Source organism: Eubalaena glacialis, chromosome 7 (genome assembly GCF_028564815.1).
Source record: "Eubalaena glacialis isolate mEubGla1 chromosome 7, mEubGla1.1.hap2.+ XY, whole genome shotgun sequence".
Lineage (NCBI taxonomy): Eukaryota > Metazoa > Chordata > Mammalia > Artiodactyla > Balaenidae > Eubalaena > Eubalaena glacialis.
The window spans coordinates 70,770,109-70,787,058 of record NC_083722.1 but is presented as its reverse complement, the minus strand read 5'-3'; the positions used below and the strand labels follow the sequence as shown (position 1 = coordinate 70,787,058).

Below are 16,950 nucleotides of genomic sequence, written 5' to 3'. Positions count from 1 at the left end.
AGACCTACGTTATTCTTTCCAGCCAAGTGGAAGTCTGGGACCAGACATGGTCACAGCTGGGGGACGTGGTTCCTTACCTAGGGCAGGAGCAGTTCACCCACTCCGAAGCCGAGGCCAGTGGGGAGCCTCCCTTGCCAGTGAAAGAGGTGATGCTGGGCAAGGTCACAGGCAAGTCCTCCAGAGGCACGGGCACAGGACCGCAGGCCGGGCAGTGGACCATGGGGATGGGCGTGCCCCAGTACCGCTGCCTAGAGATCAGCCAGTCCTTCAGTTTATCACTTGTCACCTCTCCGCCCACTCTCTTCCTCCGGGCTTTCTGAGTCAGGGCTAGAAATGCATCCGGCCGGTTCATACCTGTGAACTGAGAGGGGAAGGAGAGAGATAGCGTTCCTCCCTTGGCAAGAATGAGCTGCCACCCTGATGCCACCACCCTGGATTGCCATTTTTTGTGTGGTCTGTGCAGGGCCGCATTGTGACTCTCTGTTGCCTTTGTGGGCACCTTCCTCCCTACAGTATTAAAACATATTTTATGACGGTGGTGAATAAAGATGAATATAATTTGACCTTAAGAGTTCACTTTTTTCTTCTGATGTTAAAAGAAATTAACACTTTTTTGGGGGCCCCTGAGAGTACTGTGGGCCCTGGTTTGTGGCTCTCCTTATCACCAGAGCCCTGTGGCACCTACAGAGAGAGGCAAATATCAGCATTCAGCTGCCAGTAAAAAACTGCATATTTATTTTAATGACTACTCCCCTCTTGAGATAGGGGTAGCCAGAAAAGAAAAGTTCAATATTATCCTAGAGCCGAAGGAATTTGGGCAAGTAGGGGAACAAACTGAGGCCTCAGCTTGAAGGACCACCCCTTTTGTATTTAAATGCTCCCATGTTAGAGACAGCAGGGCAGGACACTAATAGCAGAAAAGAGGAATTCTCTGTTCACCGGACACTTTTGAGAGAACCAAACTAATGATAAGAATCGGGCCAGCATGGCTTGCCAACGAGGGGATCGTGGGAACCTTGGAATTGGTTCAGTGCAGGTGTACCGTAAACCTACTAGGTGCCAGGCTTGTGCTAGGTGTTGGGAGCACAAAGATAAATCTGATCTGCCCCTATCCTCAATGAGCTTACAGCCATGGGGCATAAAGAATAGGAAAGTACAGCTATGTTTATCAAAAGCAGCCTTTTCCATTAAGCGTCTGAAGTGTCCTGAAGACCAAGCTCTCTACCAAGGATCCACTTATACTCTGGGAGAGCACTTTCTTTGTCCTACACTCCCACTATCATGTAATTATGGTGCAGGTGATCACAAGCTCTCTTGAAAGTCTATCTTCTCAATGCATTACTGTTTTCACATCCCAGAAGCTCATGGAGGCTTTCACCATCCATTCGCCTTCCATCCATTGAAATAATTCCTCCAGTCTAGATATTCAGTCTAGGGCCACCAGAGGATTCAACAGACCACCTGAAGCTATTTGAAAGAAGCCAGGGAGCGTAATTAATGCTCAGTCCTATACTAAGGAGGGGGCATTTTTCTGGCTAATTCAGAAGACTAATTTTGGCCATGACTGTCCCCTTTCTCGCCCTGCAGAGGGTTATCCGGGTCTCCTTTTTGGCACCTTGGCTTGGCTCTGCTCCATATCTAAGAAGCCTGCTCACACACAGTCTTAAGAAGGGTTTAAGGTTCAGTATCTTAAAACATGACTCATGTCTGGGGGTATAATTTATGAAGTGAAGGCACAAACATGAGGTCAGAAAACATTGCCACTCCTTATAGAGGAAAAAACCCTGGCTATTCCCTTATTTTTTATATACATAATATCCTATAGCCAGGTAGTCCCAAACCTGAAAAACCTGGATCTTCAGGTCTAACGGAATCAGGATCACCCAGGTGGGGCCAGTAAGCATCTCCCAGGTGATTCTGAGACATGGCCGGGTTGCAAACACTATGTTAAGCCAGGAGTTCCCAGGCCCTACTGCACGTTAGAATCACCCGGGGAGCACTGAATGCTCCTGATATCCGATCCATGTCCTCTCCACTCCCCCCAACCATTAAATCAGAATATCTGGGGTGGGACTCAAGCATCAGTATTTTTCAAAACGTTCCAGGTGTTTTCAAAGGGCAGCCAAGTTTAAGAAAGAGTGCTCTAAACTAGAACTCTCAAACTTTAATGTGCACACAAATCACATGGGGTTCTCACTAGACCAGGTGGGGTCTGAGAGTCTACACTTCTAACAAGTGATGCCAACGCTGCTGGTCCGGGGACCAGACGTTGGGTGGCAGAGTTCTAACCCAGGGATTCTCAAAATGTGGTCCCTGGATCAGCAGCAGTAGTGGCATCACCTGGAAACTTGTTAGAAATGCAAATTCTTCGGTTGCATCAGGGACTGTGAAGCAGAATCTCCAGATGGGGGCCAGGGAATCTGTGTTCTAACAAGGCCACCAGGTGACTCTGGTGTGTGCTCAAGTTTGAGAATGACTGTCTAAGCCATTTCCCACTTCCCCCTTCCCCACCTCACCCTACTTCTCCCATCATAATTTCTGGCCTAGTTCGGTAACAAGGCTGAGCTCAAATCCTGCCAGACTTACCACCTAGCAAGAGACAACCTTGACCAAATAAACATGACTCAAAACTTCTCTGCTGATTTCTAAAACTGAGTCAAACTTTAGGTGGGAATAAGTCAGTAATCTGGGGAGAACAGAGATCTCTAAAAGGAACAGCCAATTTTGGTCACCTGTCCCAAGGAATCAGTTTCCCTGGAAGAGGTCATTTTTCTTAAGCAGAAGATTCGCAAAATAAAGTTTAGTTGCTTCGATAACCACACTATCCTAGGATCAGGTTCAACTTGGAGCTGATAAGCTTTTAGATCTTGAAAAAGAATATTATTTTGTTTTCATAGATTAAGAAGCGAGGCTGCAAGACTGTTAGTGTGGGTATGAATGAAATGATAGGTTGTAACTTGCACCCAAAGGAAAATGTGTCATCAAGCTCATGTCAAGGCTCTGAGTTTATAAGTAAGTTCTTCAGCCACCTCTACAGGCACCGACCTCCGCAGAGCTGCTCAGTCTCTCCGTGCCATCTGGCATCGTTTCAATGACTTCAGAGTACGACAGGCCCAGGGTTTGGGCTAAGACAGTGTCCTCTAAGCTGGTGCTGGGAATTCCTGTTTAGGGGAAGAAACACAAAATGTCTCCTTTGCAAATGGCCAAATCACAAAATAATTGACAGCACTGACACTCAGCATTAGCTTCTGAAGGGAGACTAAAAGATTTTAGTCACAGGAATTATAAAACCATATCATATTCATTGGGAAAATGGAGAACAGTCTTGGAGAAACTCACTACCCTAACACAATAGTTTACCATTTTGGCACTACTTCCTGTAAGTCTTTTTCCATTGCTTAGTTTCTTTTAAAAACTAGTTGTAATTCTAAAATATACAATTTTGGGTGCTTCTGTCACTTAAATAGTAAATCACAAGCATCTGGGGAAGTGTCTCCTTTGAGTGACACAGGGCAGTGAAGTTCTCTTGAGAAGCAGGGCTGACTCCTCCAGCAGCTCCTAGCACCCCAGAAAAATCCACTCGGTCAGTAAGTGGAAAGCTGGCCACTGTGTTTCTTCAAACTATGCTTTGTTCCCAGAGGCAACAGTACATTCTGAATAGACATTTATTCTTCAACCCACATATGCCCTTGAGGAGATGGAGTTGAATGTAAGTAAATCACTCATCCAGAGGGCCAAGGCATGCTGTTTCAGCTTCAGCTATTAATAAAAACAAGCTTTTTAGTTGTTGGTTCTGTAGGCCAGGGTTTCTCAACCTGGGTTCTACTGACATTCTGAACTTTGCTGGGGGGACTGTTCTGTGTGCTGTAGGATGTTGAAGAGCATCCCTGGTCTCTACCAGTAGAAATGTTTCTAAAATTGCCAAATGTTGCCTGCTGCCAAATCACCCCTGGTTGAGAACTGCTGTAGGGTCAACTGTCAAAACTGCTGACATCCTTGGGGACACTACACATCATGCAGCAACTGAGAGAGATAAAACTAAGGGTAATACACAAAATGCTTACGTCAGATGTCCATGAACAACCTCTCTGGAACGCTGCCCTAAAAGGGTGATTTAATGTTTGGGACACACATTCTAGTATATGTGCTGCCAAAGTGAGCACGGGACACACATTCTAAAGCTCCTTGGTAAGATGGAAAACTCCATGGTATGATGGAAAGTTCTGCAGTGTTCCAGCTGAGATTATGGACGAAAAGCATCTAATGAAGCAAATAAACTCTCAGAGTGGACTTGAAGGATACTGAAGGGTGAGGACAAATGGCAAGCAATAAAGGTTGCTGAAAAGTGTTCATGTCAAGAAGGGAAAAAAGTCATTTACTACATTCCAAAAGTTTGGGGTCTGTAGTAACTAGGAGCAATCTTTGAATGGAGACATTGTGACCACGGAATTTATTTGATCACATAAAGACCGCTCTGGGCCACGGTGTTGGTCATGTGGGGCTCAGTAGAATGTGAACTATTTGTAGGTGAGATGGTGAAAACACCACTTTATCTCTTGTTTACTTTTGTTTCTGTTCTTCTTGGAAGGCAAGAGCCAATAATTCAGAAAACATTAATTACGGAAGTGTGGGAAATCAAGACAATAGGAAAAATGATTTTCCATGCATACCCAAGAAAGTCAGATTTTCCTTTTTCTTTTTCCCTTATCCTTCAGAACTTTCAATATTGTGTTAGTACTTTGACTCAAAATACCAAACGGGGAGACTTCCCTGGTGGTCCAGTGGGTAGGACTCCGCGATCCCAACGCAGGGGGCCCAGGTTCGATCCCTGGTGGGGAACTAGATCCTGCATGCATGCTGAAACTAAGAGTTCGCATGCCACAACTAAGAGTCTGCATGCTGCAATTAAAAGATCCCTCATGCCGCAACTAAGACCCAGCGCAGCCGAAATAAATAAATAAATATTAAAAAAAAAACAACAAAAACAAAAGGGAAAAAAAGCCACATCAACAAGAGCTTCCTTTATTGTTTATCTTGGCTGGTTGTATTAATGAATTTTACTAATTATAAAATGCATTAAAGTAATAGAAGGAATTATTTCCTTTAAGCAACATACTTTCTAGGTTTAAATTGTCAGAGGAGAATGATTTGAGTGGCTTAATATCTGTTTTCTGTGTTGATGTTTCTTCAAGTCAATTTGCCAAAAAAGGATCTGAGAATTGTGAGGAAAAACATGATTTCAATAAGCAATGCTATTTCTTCCGTGTGCTAGGAGAGAGAGAGTGTGGAAATAACTTTCTCCGCAGGTTTTGGCACATTGGAGACTGGCTGGAATCTACAGTAGGAAAGCTGTAAAGAAACATGCTCGGGTCTACCCTGAGGGCAGGTCTTGGATGGGGTATGATTAGGTCTCACCCCTTGGTTCAATCCCAGACTTCCTGTTAGGTGATGATAGGTTAGAACTCTTAGGAATGAGTAAGGCCGCCAAGGATATCCAATTTACAGCTCTAAATATGCCTTCGATTTTACTGCTATTTCGCGATCCCTTTCTTGCATAGCTGAAGTTCACCTCCTCCACAAAGCCTTCACCAAAAACCCAGCCCACATCGATCATGTGTGCTTTGAACGCCCATCTCAGCAATTGCTGTTGGTTCTATGAATTCTGAAATTGGATTTTCATCTGAGTTGTATGGTTCCCCACATTGTATAGGCAAGTCTCACCAACTAGCTCTACTGGCAAAATCCATGGGCCAGACGTTTTTCATTATTCTCAGTAGCAACTAGCAAGATGCGATATACTTGGTACGTTTTCAAAATGTGATGCTTAAATAAGAGATGATGAAATGAAGGGACATTCATTTTTACAAAGAGGCAAAACAGATCATGGAATATACAGTCAGCTCTTCCAGGCTAGTATTTTGATCTTAAACCTGCTAAGTACATTATCCTGGTTACATTTGAATGGCTACTTACCTATTTTTGCATCCAGAGAGCCCTCAAAGTCAGCTTTGGCCAAGATGACAACAGGGACTTCCTGCTGGGTGAGCATGCTCACAGCCATCACGGGCGTGAGGCAATCTGAAAATGAGAGCAAACAACTGTGGACGCCAGTGTGCTGGGACTCTAACACCATCTGAATCTCAGAGGAGACAAGTGAGAAAAATAAGCTTTAGAATTTCTGTGTTTTAGAATTTGTTCTTTGAAGGTATTAACAGATAATTCACACTAGTGGAGAATCAAAATTAAACAAAAAAATGAAAATATTCATTCGCGCTCCTAACCAAAGACATGAAAATAGCATTTTTACTTTACAGATGGTGGAGTAAAGATGTTCCCACCACCCCTTTTTCCTTTTGAAAAGTACCTCAAGTATACAAAAGAATGAGAAACACAACAATCTATCTATGGTGAAACTAAAAGATATCTGAAATTTTAAACCATAACACTTGAAGATGGCAGTGGATAGGAAAGGAGAAAATGACTGAGCAGAGAGGAGATTTCCACACATACAAGGACAAAACAGTTCCTTCCCATGTACCATTGCTAAGGAGATACCAGAGGTTGTGGTCAAAAGGAAGGGGTAAATCAAGAAAGAGACAGACATGGGATCTAGGAAACAGAGGATCCAACAAAGAAAAGAGGGTAGGGACATTTGCAGAGACAGAGAGAAGTCCCAGGAGGACAGATATGCAGAAGCCTGGAGGATGACCAGGTCAGATTTAAGCAGGACAGAGAGCCCCAGGAAGCATCTTCAGGAAAAAAAGGGGATGGATAGATTATCTGACAGGCTGGAATATGTAGAAAACTTGAGAGGAGTTTTAAAGAGCTTCTGGGAGGATGTGGGAAGACAGTCAGAAATTCAAAGAACACAAAGCAAATTAAAAAAATGAGGACACCATGAACTTCAGGAAAAATAGAAAGTTATATAAAAAGGAAAATGTAATCATAGTATATTTGGCTCAGGTGACCAATATTTATGTGGTCATAATAAAACACTTAATTTGGAATTATTCAAACAGTGTGTCATCTTAAATGAAGCTTATTACAACTACTGCAGCAGTGAGATAAACCATACATACATGAACCTTCACTGAATATATGTTGGACTGGAAGCATGAAGACCCCAATAAAGTCCCAAAGGAAGAAGGGATGAGAGGTGTAAACAATTAGTGAGTTCATTTGAGCTTTTGCAACATAAGCAATTAACTACAGTTATAATTAATGAACTATTACTGTTTACACCCGCTATGTTTTAAGACTTTACATAGATTTATCTAAAATATGTTCTACAAACCCCAAAGTTAAAATAAGCCTAGGGGGACTTCTCTGGTGGTCCAGTGGTTAAGACTTCGCCTTCCAATGCAGGGGGTGTGGGTTCGATCCCTGGATGGGGAGCTAAGATCCCACATGCCTCGCAGCCAAAAAACCAAAACATAAAACAGAAGCAATATTGTAACAAATTCAATAAAGACTTTAAAAATGGTCCACATCAGAAAAACCTTAAAAAAAAAAAAGCCTAGGAATTAGGATTTATTTTTCAGAGAGGTAAAGATAGGCTCTGTAAACATCTAAGCCAGCTCTGATCTTTCTTCACCTTGGGTGTCAGGAAGCACAGGACAGGGTATGGTGGGGACAGAGTGAAAATGCAACGCAAATGGGTCTCCAGGGATGAGGTTCAGCCAGCACCCTGGTACCATGACTGGGAGGCACCTGCTGCCGGAGCTGCTTAAGTGCTGACACCCTCAAAGTGGACACCCAGATTTCTGATTCCATATGGTCCCTTCTCAAAGAAGAGGGATACATTTGCAAATTCTGCAATTATGGTATGTTATTAGGAGGATGGACAGTGAGGCATGGTGGAGTGACAATAAAAGTCACTAGGTAATGTCTAGAACTGGTGAATGGAGAGACAGCAGTGTAGGCATATTATACAGACATGTGGCGGTCTATACCAGAGAAACAGCGGTGGCACAGACTGCCAGTTGACCCCATATCTGTCTCTCCTTCTGATTCAGCAATAGAATGTTTAGTTGGGCACATGACTGCATAGCTAATGGCAGCACTGCTCAGCCTCCCTTGCACTGGGTATGGCCATGGGGAAAGTGTAGAAGCAACTTGCAGGTCACGCTCTCAAAGGGAAGGAGCTGCCCTTCTTCCCCCACCACCTTCTTACTGTGACACAGATGAAGTGTAGAACAACCTAGAACACACAGATAAGGGCAACGTCCTAGAGGGGCAGAGCAGGAAGACAGAAAGAGCCTCGGCCCCAACCACCCCACAAAGCAGACTTGTTACACCCACTCTGCATGTCACGTGGGCAAGAAATAAACTTCTGTCCTTTTAGTCACTGTTTTTCTAGGACTCTGTCACAGCCATTGAACTTATATCCTAAGTAACAAATTCCCTCCAAAATTAAAAGTGGTTGGGTAAGGAGGCTACTGTCATTGTTGTTGTTAGTACCCTCTGAAATTTCACATAATATACATATATCACCTAGATTTTTAAAAACACAAATTAATTTTTATAAAGAGAGATGGAAATTAAAGTAATTTTGAAGTATTATTATTTTTCACCTGATAAGAAAAACTTTTAGAAGGGTACCATCACTGTTTGTGAAGTTGCACTGAAATTCATATACCATTGGATACAGCACTCTAAACTGATATAGCCCTTTCAGAAACCAATAAAAGCAACTTGTAAACAGAACTAGAAAAGGGTTCATAACCTTTGACCAAAAAAAATCACACTCTTGGGGATGTTTCCTAAGGAAGTAATTCTATAGAGGCAAAGAGCTGTCTCCATAATAGCCCAAACATGAAAAAGGCCAAATGTTCAACATGATAGGGAAGATTTAGGATATTATGGTACACTGAGTAGACAGAATATTATGTATGGATTAAAATACAATTGGGAAGCCTGCCTAAAAACAAAGAAATATTTTCTGATATCATATTAAGTAAAAACCAAAAAATAAAGACAGAAGCAGTCTGATTTTTAAGATAAGTGTGTGCGGGAACACAAATTTAAAAGATTTATGACACATACAAGAGAACGAAGTTGAACTCCTACCTTTGCTATATATAAAAATTATACTTAATTTAAAAATGGATTAAAGACCTAAATATAAGATCTAAAACCATAAAACTCTTAGAAGAAACATAGGTATAAATCTTTGTGATCTTTGATTAGGCAATGGTTTCTTAGATATGACACCAAAAGCAAAAACAAAAGAAAAAGTAGATAAATTGGACTTTACCAAAATTTAAAACTTCTGTGCTTCAAAGGACACCATCAAGGAAGTGAAAAGAAAACCCACAGAACTGGAGAACACTTTTGTAAATCATATATCTGATAAGAAACTTGTATCTAACACCATATTAACAAATTGAAGAATAAAAACCATATGATCATCTCAATAGATGCAGAAAAAGCTTTTGACAAAATTCAACACCCATTTATGATAAAAACTCTCCAGAAAGTGGGTATAGAGGGAACCTACCTCAACATAATAAAGGCCATATACGACAAACCCACAGCAAACATCATTCTCAACAGTGAAAAACTGAAAGCATTTCCTTTAAGATCAGCAATGAGACAAGGATGTCCACTCTCACCACTATTATTCAACATAGTTTTGGAAGTCCTAGCCATGGCAATCAGAGAAGAAAAAGAAATAAAAGGAATACAAATTGGAAAAGAAGAAGTAAAACTGTCACTGTTTGCAGATGACATGATACTATACATACAGAATCCTAAAAATGCCACCACAAAACTACTAGAGCTAATCAATGAATTTGGTAAAGTTGCAGGATACAAAATTAATGCACAGAAATCTCTTGCATTCCTATACACTAATGGAAAATCTGAAAGAGAAAATATGGAAACACTCCCATTTACCATTGCAACAAAAAGAATAAAATACCTAGGAATAAACTTAGTTGGGGAGACAAAAGACCTGTATGCAGAAAACTATAAGACACTGATGAAAGAAATTAAAGATCATACCAACAGATGGAGAGATAATACCATGTTCTTGGATTGGAAGAATCAATATTGTGAAAATGACTATACTACCCAAAGCAATCTACAGATTCAATGCAATCCCTATCAAATTACCAATGGCATTTTTTACGTAACTAGAACAAATCATCTTAAAATTTGTATGGAGACACAAAAGACCCCGAATAGCCAAAGCAGTCTTGAGGGAAAAAAACGGAGCTGGAGGAATCAGACTCCCTGACTTCAGACTATACTACAAAGCTACAGTAATCAAGACAATATGGTACTGGCACAAAAACAGAAACGTAGATCAATGGAACAAGATAGAAAGCCCAGAGATAAACCCACGCACCCATGGTCAACTAATCTATGACAAAGGAGGCAAAGATATACAATGGAGAAAAGACAGTCTCTTCAGTAAGTGGTGCTGGGAAAACTGGACAGCTACATGTAAAAGAATGAAATTAGAATACTCCCTAACACCATACACAAAAATAAACTCAAAATGGATTAGAGACCTAAATGTAAGACCAGACACTATAAAACTCTTCGAGGAAAACATAGGAAGAACACTCTTTGACATAAATCACAGCAAGATCTTTTTTGATCCACCTCCTAGAGTAATGGAAATAAAAACAAAAATAAACAAATGGGACCTAATGAAACTTCAAAGCTTTTGCACAGCAAAGGAAACCATAAACAAGACGAAAAGGCAACCCTCAGAATGGGAGAAAATATTTGCAAATGAATCAACGGACAAAGGATTAATCTCCAAAATATATAAACAGCTCATTCAGCTCAATATTAAAGAAACAAACACCCCAATCCAAAAATGGGCAGAAGACCTAAATAGACATTTCTCCAAAGAAGACATACAGACGGCCAAGAAGCACATGAAAAGATGCTCAACATCACTAATTATTAGAGAAATGCAAATCAAAACTACAATGAGGTATCACCTCACACCAGTTAGAATGGGCATCATCAGAAAATCTACAAACAACAAATGCTGGAGAGGGTGTGGAGAAAAGGGAACCCTCTTGCACTGTTGGTGGGAATGTCAATTGATACAGCCACTATGGACAACAGTATGGAGGTTCCTTAAAAAACTAAAAATAGAATTACCATATGACCCAGCAATCCCACTACTGGGCATATACCCGGAGAAACCCGTAATTCAAAAAGACACATGCACCCGAATGTTCATTGCAGCACTATTTACAATAGCCTGGTCATGGAAGCAACCTAAATGCCCATCGACAGACGAATGGATAAAGAAGATGTGGTACATATATACAATGGAATATTACTCAGCCATAAAAAGGAACGAAATTGAGTCATTTGTTGAGACGTGGATGGATCTAGAGACTGTCATACAGAGTGAAGTAAGTCAGAAAGAGAAAAACAAATATCGTATATTAACTCATGTATGTGGAACCTAGAAAAATGGTACAGATGAGCCGGTTTGCAGGGCAGAAGTTGAGACACAGATGTAGAGAACAGACATATGGACACCAAAGGGGGAAAACTGCGGTGGGGTGGGGATGGTGGTGTGCTGAATTGGGCGATTGGGATTGACATGTATACACTGATGTGTATAAAATTGATGACTAATAAGAACCTGCAGTATAAAAAAACAAACAAAACAAAACAAAACAAAAAGAATACAAGCAATAAGTATGATTAGAAATCATCCACAATAACAAACCGCCTATTCATATCTTTTGCCTATTTACTCCATTTGGTTGTTTGTCTTTTACTTAATTGATTTGTTAGTATTCCGTATGTACCCTGAATACTAGTACGTTTTGTTTGTTTGCTTCACATTGCAAGTATAGTCTTCTACTTTGTATTTTCTTTTAACTTTTTCCCATGGTGAAGAGAAAGAGATATCTGCTAATAAACCAAGGAAATAATAAGCAACACCAACTGGAGTTGTCATAATAATATGGGCTTGCTGAATCTCAAATAGGTTATCCATTACTGTATCTCCAGTGAGTTCTCTACAGTTCAATCCTATTGGTCCAAATTTTTCTTTCCAATCATCAAAACGCTGACTACACAGGGCTTTTTTTTTTTTTTTTTTTTTTCATTCAAGACCCATTTATTCTCTAGTTCTGCCCACATGGAGACACCCTCCTTGAAAAGGGGTTGAATCTTCCCGTTCACTTTAACACCCTGTGCTGAAAACATGTCTTCCGAGGTTTCAACTCCGAGATCCACAGTCTTAAAGCACTGATGCTTAAACCTCATCTAGATTTCTCCCCTTGGATGGGGGGAGATGACCCAAACACAGAGAAGAACAGCTCAGGACTGTGGACTCTGCTCGCCCAGAAGACCTTGCAGCTCCCTGACCAGCCGGCTGGAGCCAGGATTAGGGCCCTGAGACGAGGGGCGCCTGCTGGGCTGCCGCCCCCGCCCCTAACTCCCGTCCTCTTCACTAGGCTGGCTGTCACCTTTAGTTTCCCTGGAGTCTGGGGCTTCCAGACGGTCTCTGCTCACACTTCTGTATCCCGCTTGCTGCCTCAGCACTGCTAATTCACACTAGGGGGGAAAAGCACACAGAACTGCTTTTCAGCACACCAACGTTCCACACCAAAGTTATTTGATAAGCCTGCAGGTTCTTTTTCATCACAGGACACTCCCAAGGCCATGACTTCCTCCGGCTGCCCACTGCCCTTGCCAGCAGACTGGATGTGCGTGGCCACCGCGCTGAGTCGGGCACACCCCCTGGCTCCTCTCCGGCACACTCTCCTGGAGAACTGAGGGCGGTGCCCTGGGCGCATCAGCAGGATCTGTCCTGAAGCCAGTCCTAGAGTGACAAGAGCCACACCTGCAGGTCTAGTCCACTGACCAGACGCACAGGACCAAGCTGGGCCCACGGACCTTGGTCTGGACTGTGTCGGCTGGTCATTCTTGCCTAGGTTCACAGGCCAACAGCCGCTGTCCTTCCTGTACTTTCTTGCTCATCACTGCACCAGCGGGTCACTCCTACCTGCTGCCGTCACACACCTGGCAACCTCGTGTTCCGGGGCCAGCCAAGAACTGAGACCCCAGCAGGCCCCTAGTTCCCAGCAGTCAAACTCCCCATTAAACTACTGCTGCCTAGCCGTGCTCTCGAGGCTTCAGACCCGGGAAAGTGCGGAGAGGATAGCAATCCGCGGCGCCCACAGCCCCAGACCCACGATGCTCCGCGGAGGCGCCGGAACCTCGCCGCACTCACCCGCGCCAATACAAGGGACCTCTGCGCCCGCCTGTCCCGCGGACCCGGACGTACATCCAACCACCGCGACCCACGATGGAGACGCGGGGGGCGTGGCTCGGCTGGCAGCGGGCGCTGGGGTGGGCAGGGACCCGGGCTCCGACCCCGAGGCTGCGCGGACCCAGCAGACCGCCCGCCCTCCCTCCCCACCCGCCGCCGGAAAGCTACACAGGGCTTTTATTGGTGCCACTACAACAATATAAGATATTTATTTTAAATATCAGTGCAATTTAAAAATTATTTTCACAAATAGTTAATAAAGTTAGCACACATCTAGGTGCTGCCTAGTATTTATAAATTAAAAGTTAACAATATAAACATATTATTTAGAACTATAAAAGTAATCACCAAACAGAACTAAAAATAGAAAAAGAAGTGATTGCTCAGGAAATTGTAACTAAGAATGAAGAAAGGTAGGGCGGAAATTATCACCCTCTGTGATCACTGATTTTTTTAACCATGTGTATAAATTACTTTGATGAAAAAAATTTTAATATATACCTAAAAAAAGAGAATAGAGGTTCCTATGGAAATTTCTCAAATTACAAAATGTTTGATTCTATTTGTTCATCTTCCCTGTCCTTTTAAAAATAAACATGTAAAGGCCAAATTCTCAAAAAAAATAAATAAAATAAAAATACAAACACCCCAATCCAAAAATGGGCAGAAGACCTAAATAGACATTTCTCCAAAGAAGACATACAGATGGCCAAGAAGCACATGAAAAGATGCTCAACATCACTAATTATTAGAGAAATGCAAATCAAAACTACAATGAGGTATCACCTCACACCAGTTAGAATGGGCATCATCAGAAAATCTACAAACAACAAATGCTGGAGAGGGTGTGGAGAAAAGGGAACCCTCTTGCACTGTTGGTGGGAATGTCAATTGATACAGCCACTATGGACAACAGTATGGAGGTTCCTTAAAAAACTAAGAATAGAATTACCTTATGACCCAACAATCCCACTACTGGGCATATACCCAGAGAAACCCGTAATTCAAAAAGACACATGCACCCGAATGTTCATTGCAGCACTATTTACAATAGCCTGGTCATGGAAGCAACCTAAATGCCCATCAACAGACGAATGGATAAAGAAGTTGTGGTACATATATACAATGGAATATTACTCAGCCATAAAAAGGAACGAAATTGAGTCATTTGTTGAGACGTGGATGGATCTAGAGACTGTCATACAGAGTGAAGTAAGTCAGAAAGAGAAAAACAAATATCGTATATTAACTCATGTATGTGGAACCTAGAAAAATGGTACAGATGAACCGGTTTGCAGGGCAGAAGCTGAGACACAGATGTAGAGAACAAACGTATGGACACCAAGGCGGGGAAACCGCGGTGGGGCGGGGATGGTGGTGTGCTGAATTGGGCGATTGGGATTGACATGTATACACTGATGTGTATAAAATTGATGACTGATTTAAAAAAAAAAAAAGTACAAACATTCTCCTAAGATTACTGGTGGTATGATTTTTAACCTCTACAAGTATCAGTTTTACTTTCTGTAAAGTGGGAATTTTGTAATAGTGTTATATTTGTAGTGAGCATTAAATGAAATAACATGTAGAAAAAAAAGAAAAAAGAAAAAAAAGAAACTTGTATCTAGCATAAAAAACTATTAAAATTTAATAATAAAGACAACTAAATTAAAAAAAGGGCAGATGATCTGAACAGATATTTCTCTAAAGAAGATATATAAATGGCCAATAAGCACGTGAAAAGATGCTCAATACCATTAGCCATCAGGTAAATGCAAATCAAAACCACAATGAGATAATGCTTCACACTCACCAGCATGACCATAATAAAAAAGACAGACAATAACAAGTGTAGGCAATGATGTGGAGAAATTGGAACCCCCATGAACTGCTGCTGGGAATGTAAAATAGAGCAGCTGTTTTAAAAAACAGTCTTATTGTTCCTCAACCAGTTAAAAATAGAGTTACCATAAGACCCAACAATTCTACTCCTAGATATTGGGTTGGCCAAAAAAATTCATTCGGGTTTTTCCATTCGATCATATAGAAAAATCCCGAACGAACTTTTTGGCCAAGCCAATATATACACAAGGAAATAAAAACATATATCCACATAAAAATCTGAACGAATGTTCATAGCAGCTAGCTGGAAAGTGGAAAGAAACAAAATGTCCATCAACTGACGAATGGATAAATAAAATCTGGTATATACAATGGAATATTATTCTGAAATAAAAAGGAATGAAGTACTGACTACAACATGGATGAACCTTGAAAACATTATACTAAATGAAAGAAGCCAGTCACAAAAGAACAAATATCATATAAGTCCATTTATATGAAATGTCCAGAACAGGCAAGTTTATGGAGAAAGAAAGTAGATTAGTGGCTGCCTGGGGCTGGGGAAATAGGAGGAATGGGGGTGACTGCTAGAGGGTGTGGGATTTCTTTGGGGGATGATAAAAATGTCCTAAAATTGACAGTGGTGATGGTTGTAAAACTCTGTAGATATACTAAAAACCATTGAATTGCACATTTTAAATGGGTGAATTTTATGATATGTGAATTATATCTCAATAAAGTCATTACAAGAAAAATATGAAAAAAAAAGTAGAGTACTTGCATTAAAGGGTTGAATTTTTCTCCATTTTCCCACATAAAGGTCTATTATGACAGTTTTTCAATTAGAAAAAAGTTCTTGGCCAGGCCTAGCATTCTCTACATTTCTCATTAGTCATGTGCTGGTGACATGAAGCAGGAAGCCAAGGAGAAATCCCAAGTAACTGAAGCAGTTCATACAGGGGTTAAGTCACAGCTAAACGTTTTAGAAGATACAAAGGATTACTAACTTAATAGTTAGAAATTACAAAGGAAACATTCCAGTCAAGAAGCTGCCCTCTGCTCTCAGGGCCCCCACTGCAAAAGAGGCAGGTCTTTCACGCCCCATGGAAAAACAGACCAAAGTCTCTGTTCATAACTCAGCAAAGCAGTGCTGCTTGCAACTAGGTCGCAGGGATGCTCTGTGGAAACAGGGTCCTCTGGTCAAGTAAGCGTGAGGAGAGCTGCATGACGTCCCCTCGTAGACAGTCGCAGTGCACATTAGCACAGCGAAGGCACTAAAAAGTCCAGAAGCAAAGAAACCTATTTATTTTTGCTTTATTCCAGGTTACCCGAGCACGGAAGCTTTCCTCCACACAGCATCTATTAACATGTGCTGAAAGGATGCTAGTAGGAGCAGTTTGATTCGAGAATAAAGTATTATCCACAGGATTCTGTTCCTTACCCTTTGTCCCACCCCCATGCTGAATCAATGGAGCCGGGGCAAGACAATAGGGAGCAATAAATTATTCAGTGTTCTGGGGCTTCTCTCTAATGTGTCAATAACAACAGGGTTTCTAAGTCACCCATGAGGGAGACCTCATTTACCCTTTTGCCAAAAAATACATTGTGTAGACCACTGGTGACTCAGAGCTGAAATGCGTGGTTCCAAAGCCCCAGGGTTTGCATATTTTAATATTAGGAATGTAAGAAAAGACTCCAGGAAATGTCAGAACAGCTTCTAAAACTCTGATGATATTTCCCTATTGATGCTTTTTATGGTTTCTAGTTCCTATCAAGTCACAGCTTACATAACATAACTTAAATCAGAGGCGGTCAGCTGAGAAAAGGAGGCAATGCCAATGATTATG

General features: G+C 41.5%; 1 protein-coding gene across 2 annotated transcripts in view; it reads right to left on the bottom strand.

Moving 5' to 3' along the window:
• LARS2 (leucyl-tRNA synthetase 2, mitochondrial) overlaps positions 1–16,950 on the bottom strand; it is a 275,856-nt gene that overhangs the window by 44,302 nt on the left and 214,604 nt on the right. For both annotated transcript variants that reach the window (XM_061196628.1, XM_061196627.1), the window contains 3 exons: positions 5,974–6,078; positions 3,046–3,161; positions 78–361 (listed from right to left, as the gene is read on the bottom strand). In XM_061196628.1, the coding sequence (XP_061052611.1) occupies positions 78–361; positions 3,046–3,161; positions 5,974–6,078 (505 nt within the window). The remainder of the gene's footprint in view (positions 1–77; positions 362–3,045; positions 3,162–5,973; positions 6,079–16,950) is intronic.